The sequence below is a fragment of the Lucilia cuprina genome, chromosome 2 (assembly GCF_022045245.1).
Source record: "Lucilia cuprina isolate Lc7/37 chromosome 2, ASM2204524v1, whole genome shotgun sequence".
Taxonomy (NCBI): domain Eukaryota; kingdom Metazoa; phylum Arthropoda; class Insecta; order Diptera; family Calliphoridae; genus Lucilia; species Lucilia cuprina.
This window is the reverse complement of record NC_060950.1, coordinates 58,495,043-58,507,966: the sequence shown is the minus strand read 5'-3', so window position 1 is coordinate 58,507,966 and position 12,924 is coordinate 58,495,043. Positions and strand designations below refer to the sequence as shown.

Below are 12,924 nucleotides of genomic sequence, written 5' to 3'. Positions count from 1 at the left end.
CTAGTCTATAGTCTAGTCTATAGCCTAGTCTATAGCCTAGTCTATAGTCTAGTCTATAGTCTAGTCTATAGTCTATTCTATAGTCTAGTCTATAGTCTAGTCTATAGTCTAGTCTAGCCTAGCCTATTATCTAGCCAATTGTCTAAAGTCTAGCCTATTGTCTACCCTATTGCTTATAGTCTAGCCTATTGTCTATAGTCTAGCCTATTATCTATAGTCTTGCCTATTATCTATAGTCTAGTCTATAGTCTAGTCTATTCTAAAGTCTAGTCTATAGTCTAGTCTATAGTCTAGTTTATAGTCTAGTCTATAGTCTTGTCTATGGTCTAGTCTATATTCGACTCTATAGTCTAGTCTATAATCTAGTCTAGTCTATAGGCTAGTCTGTAGTCTAGTCTATAGTTTAGTCTATAGTCTAGTTGTAGTCTAGGCTTAGTCTAGTCTATATTCTAGTATGTTGTCTAGTCTTAAGTCTAGTCTATAGTCAAGTCTATAGTCTAGTCTTTAGTCTGGCCTATAGTCTAGTCCTTAATCTAGTCAATAGTCAATAGTCTATTGTTAGCCTATATACCAGTATATAGTGTAGTCTGGTCTATAGTCTAGTCTGGTCTATAATCTAGTAAATATATTAGTCAATAGTCTAGTTGTAGTCTAGGCTTAGTCTAGTCTATATTCTAGTATGTTGTCTAGTCTTAAGTCTAGTCTATAGTCAAGTCTATAGTCTAGTCTTAAGTCTGGCCTATAGTCTAGTCCTTAATCTAGTCAATAGTCAATAGTCTATTGTTAGCCTATATACCTGTATATAGTGTTGTCTATAGTCTAGTCTATACAATTGTCTGTAGTCTAGTTTATAATGTAGTTATAGTCTAGTCTCTAGTCAAGTCTATAGTCTAGTCTATAGTCTTGTCTATAGAATAGGGACAATATCAATGAAATGAAGATTAGTATACTCTTTTTGTAGAATAGCGGTAACGGTATTTAAGTCTTATCGGTATTTTGAGTTATTAGTTAGAAGATAGAAAAAGATTTAAAAGAGTTCAGACTGTTAGTACCACTTCTGGTTAATTAAGGAGTGTAAATTTTAATTAAAGAAATCAAGAATGCAACTTAATTAAGTTTCATTAAAATGTACTCTTCTTTAATCTCAAATATTAAATGCATTTAAAAAAAATTGTTAATTTTTCATTATAATTTTTGTTTTATTTTTCAACATAAAAATTGTTCACTTAAATTACTAAGATTTCATAATAACATTAAATATTACACATTTTCTGTTTAGTTTTTTTTTTAATTTAATTAATTAAGAAAAAAATTTAATTTATTACAGCTAAAAAATCTCTTTGGAATGATTGTTGTTAAATATTTGTAATAATATTTATTTTTTTTTAAATATAATACATATAAAATATTATTAATTAATACATAATTATTTATATTAATAATATCAAAATAGAACTTAAAAATAGAAAAGAAAACAATAATATATTTTAAATATTTTAAATAATTTCAATATATGTATGTGTGTATAATAGGCATATAACTAACTACAATTATTTAGTAAAATTTTTAATTATTTATTTATTGTTTTTAAAAGCAATAATATTTTTATGGAATACAAATTTACATTATTTGGTTTTTATTTTTTTTTAATAATTAAAAAGTTTTTATTATTTATAATTTTCGATATAATACATTTATTTACTAATTACTAATGGAATTTATATTTAAAAATTATTTAAATTCTTTGGTTAAATTTACATGGATTTGTTTTAGGGGTTCAAAATTTACACTAAAATATAGATTATTTATTTAACATTCTTTTCTATATTTTGTTTTTGTTAATAAATATTTCTTTTTTTAAGTGTAATTTTAGTTTGGCAACAAGGGAGTTTTTCATATTAATAATTTTTGGTTAAAATTAAAAAGGAGTTTTTTTGTTGAAAAATTTTAAAATAATAAAAAGAATTTCATTTTGTTTTGTGTTGACTTTAGAAATTTGTTGAAAGTTTGAATTTCAGTTTTAAAATGCTTAATAATTAGCTTTGAACAACATTAAGTTTAACACTTCACTTTAATAGAAAGATAAAAGTATAGCAACATGTAGCTAAACATGTTAGCGTCAAAAAGTTTTTAAATATTTTAGTTTTGGGGAAGTAATACGATCAAAAACTGGACATTTTATAATGATGATAAAAACATACAGTTTGATTAGGGTTTTAGCAACATAAGTTTAGCAACATGTAGGTGAATACTTTTACTCACTTCGTAATGAACAATATTTGTTTTCACTTTAAGTCTTCAACATCATGATCAATGCTTAGTAGCCACATGTTGTAGTACACACTTTACAATTACAACATTTTTAAATTTGTTTTTAAAATGTTGATGAGCTTAGCAACATGTTGTTCAATAGGTATACTTTGAAAAATTTCTATATGTATCATGATTACTTATCTAAAGTTTTCATGAACTTAAATTTCCCCGCATTAACATATACAACATCTTTAAATTTGTTTTTATAATGTTGATGAGCTTAGCAACATGTTGCTGAATATGTATACTTTTGAAAACTATTTATATGCATCATGATTACTTCTCTAAAGTTTTCATGGACTTTAATTTCCCTTCATTAAGATTTACAACATTTTTAAAGTAGTTTTTATAATGTTCATAAGCTTAGCAACATGTTGCTGAATAAATTTACTTCGAAAACTTATTGTGAGCAATATTTTTACATCAGTAATATGATTGTGTTTTAATAACAACATATTTAAGTACAATTTACTTCAACTCGAGTTTTCTACTACATGATGAAAGCTTAGCAACAAGTTGCTGAGCATGTCAGTATGTCAGTTTCATTGTGCTTCAATGATATCTTAAGCAATATGCTCAGGGAGATTTGCAGCCACATTAGATTTCAAATACGGTGATTAAATCTCAGGAAGATGTTGAAGTTGTTTTATGTTTTCAACAAAATGTTGCACAACATCTTGGTGTATGGAGTGTTACAAGAAAGCAGTTATAAAGCAAAGGAATGTTTTGCATTAACAGTTTTAAAACGTTTTACATAAAATCTGCTTAAAACTAAATTCAAGAATAGTTTTAGTAGATGCTTAAGCAACATGTTTAGATACATGCTACTAAAAATAAAGAATTGCATTAAAATAACTTTAATGTACGAAGCAAACATTTTAAAAATGTTTAAAAAAATATGTTTAGATACATTTTGCCAAGCTTTTCTGTTAGTCTCTAATTCATTACATTTGTGAAGCAGTTTTGGTCATAAGTTCAACAAATTTCCAAAGTCAATTGATGTTTTTCAAATATTTTTTTAAATTTAGTTTTTTAAGAAATAAATAAATTAAAATTTTGTGTTTTCTCTATAACCGTAGTATTTAATATTGCACATGTTCGTTGTTCGGGCCTGCTGTTGAGTACTTGAGTAGAATGATGCAGTTGCTGCTGCTGGTGATGATGTTGAAGTTGTTGCTGCTGATGGTGATGCTGCTGCTGCGAATGAGGATGCTGTTGCAATTGAGAATGCAACAGCAATTGAGTATGATGTTGGGAAGAGGAATTTAAAGGCAAATGAGACTGCTGATGATGATGTTGATGTTGCTGCTGATGATCTTGTTCCTGCTGATGTTGCTGATGTTATACCAATAGCGAAACTTTTTGACAATTCATAGCAGTCAGCTGAGCATTTAGAGCAGCATTACCATTGGGAGGGCCTGAGGATGCCGCGCCCATGCCATTTTGCATATGACTAGCACCATCCGCCGCCACAGCGGCCGCTGAAGCAGCTGCTGCCGCCAAAAATTCCACTTTACCCATATTGCGTTCGATTAAGGGACCCAGATTTGTATGTTGTGTCTCTTTGTGTCTTCTCAAATCGACTTTACGTTGAAATGATTTGTGACATAATTTACAGGAGAAAGGTTTGTAGCCGGTATGTTTGCGTGAGTGAGTGATGAGGTTGGAACTTTGACTGAAAGCTTTACCGCAAACTTGGCACTTGTGTGGTTTTTCACCTGCAATGGGAAAAGAAATTTTCATTTATTATTTAAATTGCTATATAAAAAAATACATCTAAAGGAGGGTTTGCGTTTTGTTTTTTTTTTTTTTTTCAATAGAAATCATAAAAAATAGAAAAATCTCAGGGTCGTTGTGTTTAAAAGTAGAAAATAAAAACGTTCAAAAGAAAATCAATAAACTCATAAAAATCTGCGCAAAACTTTAGCTTTTCTTTTTATCATAAATATTTTAAGAAGATAAAATTTATAACGAAAATAATCATCAGCAGAGTGCAAATTTAAATGTTTTAAAGAGCAGGGAGGTAGCAATAGAGGGGGATGGTGTTGAAAAGTTATTTTTCTCCAAAGAAGTAAAACAGTCCTTAACACAGAACTGTTAAGTTATTTTGTAAACTTTATTTACCCCTCCCCCCTTTTTTAAACTTTTCCCCGTTACTGCTCCTTTGATTTCCATTACACTTCAATTTACCACAAACATTTCGTTTTGTGTTTTTTTTTGCATTCAAACTCTGTACAATTTTCCTTATAAAATTTTCTTGTTATTGTCTTTGTTGTTGCTTTGAATCAATGTCTGCCACCATTTTGCTCATAAAATACCATATGCCCCATATAAATATACACTTTACTTAGAAACAACATAAACCCCCATATAAAACTGGCTAACCCCCAACTTGCTCACTTCAATGTCTGTGCTATCAAATGCCACCCTTAAATATTTAACTTAAACAATTTTTACTTAAAGCTTTAATTTGCCAAAAAATATTAAGAAATTTTGTTAAAATTTCAAAATATATATTTTGTGGTTTTCTAAATATTGTGGTTTTATTTCTTTATAAAATTTCATTTCATAGTCATACTTTAAATTGTACTTTTTTTTGGTTTTCTTTAAAATATATTTAAATTCATTGCTGTCTTAAGCAATTTGCTTTAAAGAGCAAAAAAATAACACAACTTTATTGGTTTGTATTGTTTTATTAAAGAATTTTCGTTAAAATTGCTTTAAATTTTGTAATCATTTACGTTCAAGGAATTTTTGATTATTTCTTAAGGAATTTAATCTTTTTATTGTTTTATGGTGTTTTTTGCTTAATCTTTATTAATATTTAGGGAATAAATGTTTTTAATTTAAATTTGATTTAATCGCTTAAAAAGAAATTAGGTTTTTACGTTGTTTTTAAATTAAATTAAAACATGTTGAAGATGTTAACAAATGTTTAGCAAAATTTGATTAAACAATTATTGAAGAACAATTTAATGTGTTTATTTGGTAGAATTGGATCAAGCAACATGTTGCTCAACATGTTGGTGTTGTAAACTAAATGTTGTGGGGACTGATATGTCACATCATTTTGAATAATATCTTTAGTAAACATTTTTAATTAACTTTATATAGAAAACATGTTTAGAAACATGTCCTGAATGCAAAACATGTTGCTAGACATAACTTTATTATATGTATGAAAAATGTTTAACAACGTGTTAGAAAACTGAAAATATTGATACTAAAACGAATTAGAGAGAGTAAATTTCTTAAGAATAAAAGTAAGAATAGTAATAATAGTAATAATAATAAAATTTAGTTTCGCAACATGTTGCTATACAATTTTTATGAACAAGTTTAAACAGTTAAGGAACAAGTTTAAGCAGTGGTAGGTTTAGTGTTGTAGTCTAACTAACTAAGTAACTAACTAACTAACTAACTAACTAACTTACAAACTAACTAACTAACTAACTAACTAACTAACTAACTAACTAACAAACTATCTATCTATCTATCTATCTATCTATCTATCTATCTATCTATCTATCTATCTATCTATCTATCTATCTATCTATCTATCTATCTATCTATCTATCTATCTATCTATCTATCTATCTATCTATCTATCTATCTATCTATCTATCTATCTATCTATCTATCTATCTATCTATCTATCTATCTATCTATCTATCTATCTATCTATCTATCTATCTATCTATCTATCTATCTATCTATCTATCTATCTATCTATCTATCTATCTATCTATCTATCTATCTATCTATCTATCTATCTATCTATCTATCTATCTATCTATCTATCTATCTATCTATCTATCTATCTATCTATCTATCTATCTATCTATCTATCTATCTATCTATCTATCTATCTATCTATCTATCAATGTTACACTTGGTTTTATTTTGAATCATGTATTTCGACACATAACAATACCTGCAACATGTTGCTGAAACACAAACTGAAAAACATATAATTAACAATATTTTCCGATAAAAACTTTTAGAAAGGTTTACTACAACTGCTTAAATTTTCCTACGCTGATCCTTTAACTTTAAAGCATATATTTTCCTTGAATAAAAAAAACCGAAAATCAATATTCTTTCTAAAACCTCAACAAATAAATGTTCTTCCTTGAAAACTAAACAAACAACACTTTGAAAAAATACACATATGTATGTTTGAATATGAGAAAAAAATCACCACTGTAAATACAGACACATTAAAATGCTCATACCTTACTAGCATTTCATTTTCCGTTTTATTTTTTTGCACTTTTAAGATTTCCTTTTCTTTTGCAACATTAGCAGCACAACACAATACATTAGATAACATACATACAAACATACATACATAGCTACAGACCGAAACACAGCATCCTACAAACAATTTGAATCCATGCTTTAAACTAAACAGATTTCAATGATTTTTAGCCATGATACAGATTTGTAACTCGTACTCCATGTTATATCCTTTATATTTAAAAATGAAAGGATATAAATGTGTAAATGTTGGAGAGAAAACACACAAACAAAATAAAACAACAAACACTGAAGGAATAGAAATGAGAAGTAGGAGAATAAATGCTAAATTATGTATGAATGTGTGTGTGTGTGTAAGAAAAAAAAACACAAGAATTTTAACTACAAACACAAGCAAATCTAGTAAGTATGTACATAGTATGTCATTGAAGAGTCTTATGTATGTCACAATACATTATATACTTGTACCCAGTAATAGTAAATACAAAAAAAAAAACGACAAAAAATCTCTACAGAATGCAAGAACAAAAAGAAAGCAGCAAAATCATTAAACTTTTCTATTTAAGATCCAAAACTCTTTCTACTTTTCTTGTACTACTAAACGTATAATCATTATTATCTATTTGTCTATGTATATACCATACGTATACGTTCATGTTGGTATATAAATGTATATATACTTTTGTGAATATTTGTATAAATACATACATATGTATGTTGCATAGTCATTTACACAAACTGTTAAGAAACTTGAAAGTTTGAGTTGAATTGAGTACATAATGATATTGCAGGGACGTGATTGTTAAAACATTCGACCATTGGGATGTACTTTGATTCACTAACAGATTTTCTAGTTCCCAAAGTAAAAAAAGAACAAGAAGAAGAAGAATTCAATAGTAGTAGAGTTAGAGTTAAAGTTGTCAGATACATACAGTTTTACTTTTTTCTTATTCATTTTTTAATTGGGAGGGCCTTGCATTGGGTTATGGTATCATAATGTTTGCAATTTATATACAACTAAACGTACAATTACAACAAAGAAATTTGTTGTTTAGCAAAGATGTTGTGAAACTTCAGGACTGATAAAAAGTAGAGATTTTAAATGAAATTGTTGGGATTTAAGGGAGAAAGTTGAGGAAAATACTTGTTTTTAATAATATTAATCATTTGCAAAAATTACGTTAAAAAGTACTTTTGGAGGAAAAAGTACTTGTTAAAGGTATTTTTTTTTCAAAAAATGTACTTTATTATAAAAAGGTACTTTTAGCGCAAAATATGTTGAAGAAAAATTTATTTTGTTAAATTTATGAATATTCTATTAAGTTTTTGTTATCTTAAACAATTTATTTTCATTTAAAGCGTAATATTGATTACAGCAACATGTTGCTGGCAAAACTTTATGCTGTTTTTCTCAAATAGTACTAAATATTACATGTAACAAACGTTATTAAAATATTGCGAAAAAATTTACTTTAAAATGTCAACTTTTATGAAAAAGTACTTATCTTAGTTTCGGCAACATGTTGCTGGCTTAAAAAATATAATTGTAGAAAACTCAAAGCGTCATAACATATTGGTTAAAAATGTTCTTTTGCTAAGTTTTTAAAGATTCTATTAAGTTTTTGTTAAATTCTATAAAAAAATTTATTAAAAGTTTTACTTGTTTTCAGCAACATGTTGCTAGCAATTTAGTTTTTAAAAAATTTTACTTTGGATTATAGTAAAGTAAAAAAGTAACTAAAATGGATGTTTTTATGTAAAAAATATAATTAACAAAAATGCTTTTTGTTATGTAGCACTTTTTCAAAAAAGTACTTTTTGTTAAATAGTACTTTTTTAAAAAGTACTTTTACTCAAATATCGTTTTAAAGCAATATTTTTTAACACAAATAAAGGAAATTTAAGTAAAAGAGTATTATTTTACAAAAAGTACTTTTTACTCAAAATGTACCTTTTTAGCCAAACACGTTTTTCTTAATAATTTACCCAACTATAGTTAAACGTAAAACAATATCTATACACATTTCAAACTTCTTTATGAAATTTCTAAATTTCCAAGCACGTTCGCCTTGTAACGGCCCAGATAACGTCACGTACTAAAGCACAGATTATATGAAGGGAGTCAAATGTTCAGCTTTGAAAGTTTTTTTCTACTCGTTTTTCTTTATTTTATCAAATATATATTTTATTTTTATTTTCAACTAAAGCAAAGTTTTTTTTTTATTATTTATCTCTGATTCACATGGTTGAAACAAAAGTAGGGGGATTTCTCACAAGGCGTTGTCTGGTAGTAGTTATTTTTTCATATATTTCGGAAATAAAAATTCTATTTAAATCTTTGTTTTTTTTTCATTTTTCTTTGGTTTAAGTTTATTTATTGTTGGATTTTTTTTAGAATTTTCTGTTTATTTTTAATTTTTTCTTTTTCTCAAGGAGTTTGAAAGGAAAATGTAAAGGTACATTTATGTTAGAGTGTTTGCATCATGTTTGTTTTATAGATTGTTTTAAAAGTTGTTATTTTGATTTTTCATGATTCTTTTTTCTGTAGCTTGGCATTTAAGATTTGTAAGATTTTTTTGTTGTTGGGGAATAAAAATCAATGTTCTGCGAAAACAGGAGGAATAAGAGAAATTTGTTGGCAGCCAATATTAATATTATTTCAACAAAGAATTTTATTATTTGTGAACTAAATTAATAAGAAATCTTTAAAAATTTCAAAAATTTAGTTTTTGATAAAACACAAATGTTTAGCAACATGTATCTTAAACAGTTTTTGTTGTAAACATTTTCAGATTTATGAAAAATTTTGTTTGATTTATTTTAATAAATTTTAAGCTAAAGTTTTTATTTAAATATGATTTTATATTTACAATATGTTAAAATTTTCAGCAACATGTTGCCAACAATAATTTTTAGTAAATATTAGGACTAAATATTGAACTCAAATAACAAACTTTAAAATTAAAAGATTTTATTGCCATAAATAAAGAGATTTTTCTAAAAACATTTATTTGTTTTCAATTAGTTCCACCAGCAACATGTTGCAAATGCAAAAAGTTATCATTCAATTTCTCTTTAATTTAAAATAACTTGTTGTGTCTACGAAAACTCACAAAATGGTTAAGATTTTGAAGATTTGTTTAACATATTTATTACAGCAACATGTTGCTAAAATAAAATTTAAAAATTCTCTTCAGTATTGTTTTAAAAATGTTGTTGTGTTAGAAAAAAATTGAAAAACTAATATTGTTTAAATCAATTTGTAAACTTTATTTGACTAATTAAAAAAAAAAATCGATAAATATTATTGCAGCAACATGTTGCTAAAGAAGAAAAGTTTGAGAGCAACGCTACAAAATTATTACATAGTTTAAGACTTTATAAAAATACTTCGACTTTATTTTGTTAACATATTCATACTAGCAACATGTTGCAAATGTAAATAGATGTTTAATTGATTCCCCTTCAATATTGTTTTGAAAAAGAGTCGTATTAAGTTTTTTTTTAACGATTTATCAAAACAACTTAATTACAGCAACATGTTGCTAAAGAAACTTATCATCGTATTTAGTTTCTTTAAGAATTAATCAAAACAACTTGTTGTAGCTTAATTCATCACAAAACGATTATATATTTAAAGACTTTATAAAGATTCTTCGATTTATTTTGTCAATATATTCATACTAGCAACATGTTGCAAATTGTAATAGTTGCTTAAACAATCCTTCCTAAATATATTTCAAAAAAATTTCATATGTCTTTATCAATTTACAAAATTTCAAGAATTTTTAAGAATCTATAAACCTTTTTTTGATGATTTTAACTAAAATATTAATTACAGCAACATGTTGCTAAAGTAAATAATTGCTAAATGAAATTTCTTTAACAGTTTATCCAAGCAACTCGTTTTAACTTTAGAAATTCTTAAAATTACTAAATTTTTAAACAAAACATTTTTTTTAACAATTTTATAAACATATTTATAACAGCAACATGTTGCAAACATCAAAAGTTGCTTAAGAAATTTTTCTTTAAAATATTAAAAATAAAAACTTGCAAAATCTTTATTAATTTACAGATTTTTTCAAATTTTAAAGAATTTATAAACTTTTCGTTAGTAATTCAACAAAAAAATTTACCAAAGCAACATGTTGCTAAAGAAAAAGATTGTTTTATTAAGTTGCTTTAACAATATATTCAAGCAACTTGTTTTGACTTTACAAATTTACAAATTATTGAATTTTTAAAGACTTTAAAACATTTTGTTTACAATTTTATAAACATGTTCGTTCTAGCAACATGTTGCAAATAGAAATGTTTGCTTAATCAATTATTCTTTAATATATTTAAAAAAAACTTGCTAAGTCTTTATAAATTTACAGATTTTCTCAAATTTTAAAGAATTAATAAACTTTTCGTTAGTAATTCAACAAAACAATTTACTTAAGCAACATGTTGCTAAAGAAAAAAGTTGTTTTATTACAATATATTCAAGCAACTTGTTTTTACTTTACAAATTCACAAATTACTGAATTTTTAAAGACTTTAAAACATTTTGTAAACATTTTCACATCAGCAACATGTTGCAAATGTAAATAGTGAATTAATGTATTGCTCTACAATTTGGTTTGAAAAATCCATCCAGAAATCCATTAGAAATGATTTCTTTTTACAAATATAAAAAACTTTGTTACTATAGCAACATGTTGCCATAACTTGCTTTTTTAAATATCTTTAAGAAACCATTGTAATCAATTTCTGTAAAAAATATTAATTTCTATTGAGAAAATCTTTAAATTACTTAAAAAAAATTATAAATATTGAAAACTCAAAGCTGTAAACTATAAAATCTTAAAGCTATTGAAGAGATTTCTTTCTATTTTTTATGAAAAAACACAAAAATAGAAAAATATTATTTAAAAAAAAACTTCAAAACATAAACTAAACACACAAAGTAGTAAAAATTCCTGAAAAATCGAAGACAAAAACGATAAAAATGTCTAGAAGACATAAAGGCGCTGATTTGGTAACAGAAAATAACAAACACACACATACATACAAACATAATGAAAAGCACGCCATCTTATACACACTCAAACACAAAATGGCTAAAGTAAATTGTTCGTACAAAAGAGAAAACCATATGGCTGCTAGCTATAGCAAAACAAAAAAAAAAAATCAGTTAACATTCCACTAACACAAACATATGACCTAAACTCATTTGTAAAATGGCTCACACATATACATATATTACACACACAGGCACACAAACATTTACTGTTACAATATGGCAGTCAACGAAAAGCAGAGATTTTTTTATGATTTTTTTTTTGTAATAAAAAATGAGTTTTTCAAGTTTAACAAAAAATGAGTGAGAGTTTGTTGCTGTAAATGAGATAATAAGGAAATCAAATATTTTCACTCAAATCCCATTAGAAATCTGTTTTAAAAAACATTTTAATAAAAGGAATAAAGGGGGGCTCTAAGATAAAGAGAGAGAGAGAAAGTCCACAAATTGAGTGAGTTTTCTTCTTTGAGATTTAATCAAACTATTGCCCTGTATCAATGTAGTTTGCCACTCTCCTATAAAAAAGCTTATAAAATCAAGTTGCTTTGACTAAATTTTTCATTGGTTGTCTGTGATTTGTTGTTTTTTTCTTTGCTTTATTCCTCTGCGCACTTGAAAGTTTTGCTTTTGTTTTGATAACAATTCCAGTTGTGTTGAAGTTCTTGTGTGTGTATGTGTATTATTTGATAACCAGCATTCTATATCATTCCCAATGTTATCTCCATGTTTGAGGCTATTGAATTTTTATTATTTCTCTTTTTTTTGATAGCTTTGTCACACAATTCCATATAAATGCCCAAGTTTTCCATGATATTCCAATGCGCTTACTCTTTTCATACTAAAATGCAAAAAAGCTTTATCACGGCTATAAAAGTAGTTGTTGTTGTTGTCGTTGTTGTTTTAACAACATGGTGGTGCACGTGCATTTGTATATATTTTCCAACTGTTTGTTAACATTTAACGAAAGGGAGTTTTATTAATAATTTTTCTAGGAAAGAGTAAAAGAGGGGCAAAGGTTTTTTATGGCTTCTAAACCCCCTACCCCTCTCTAGTACATATTGCCTGATATGTCATCAACACTAAATAGGATTTTTATGGAATTTATGTTAAGTCGTTTTTTTGCTGTTTGTTGTTGTATAGATGTTGAAGTTTATGAGGGTTTAGCATTTACAGTTGTGCTGATTTTCCATTTATTAAATTTTATATCTATGTATTTTTGTATGTGTGGGAGTGTGTTGTTTCCTTCTGTTTCCCTTTGTAGGATCTGCAATTGGGGGGGGGGG

At 26.3% G+C, this 12,924-nt stretch overlaps 1 protein-coding gene across 1 annotated transcript in view; it reads right to left on the bottom strand.

The window, feature by feature from the left end:
- Positions 1 to 1,703: 1,703 nt before the first annotated feature.
- The window catches only part of LOC111677836 (zinc finger protein sens), a 27,107-nt gene continuing 15,886 nt past the window's right edge, over positions 1,704 to 12,924 (bottom strand). Inside the window, exon 5 of the mRNA XM_023439034.2 lies at positions 1,704 to 4,031. Within this exon, the coding sequence (XP_023294802.2) occupies positions 3,655 to 4,031 (377 nt within the window). The 3' untranslated portion in view covers positions 1,704 to 3,654. The remainder of the gene's footprint in view (positions 4,032 to 12,924) is intronic.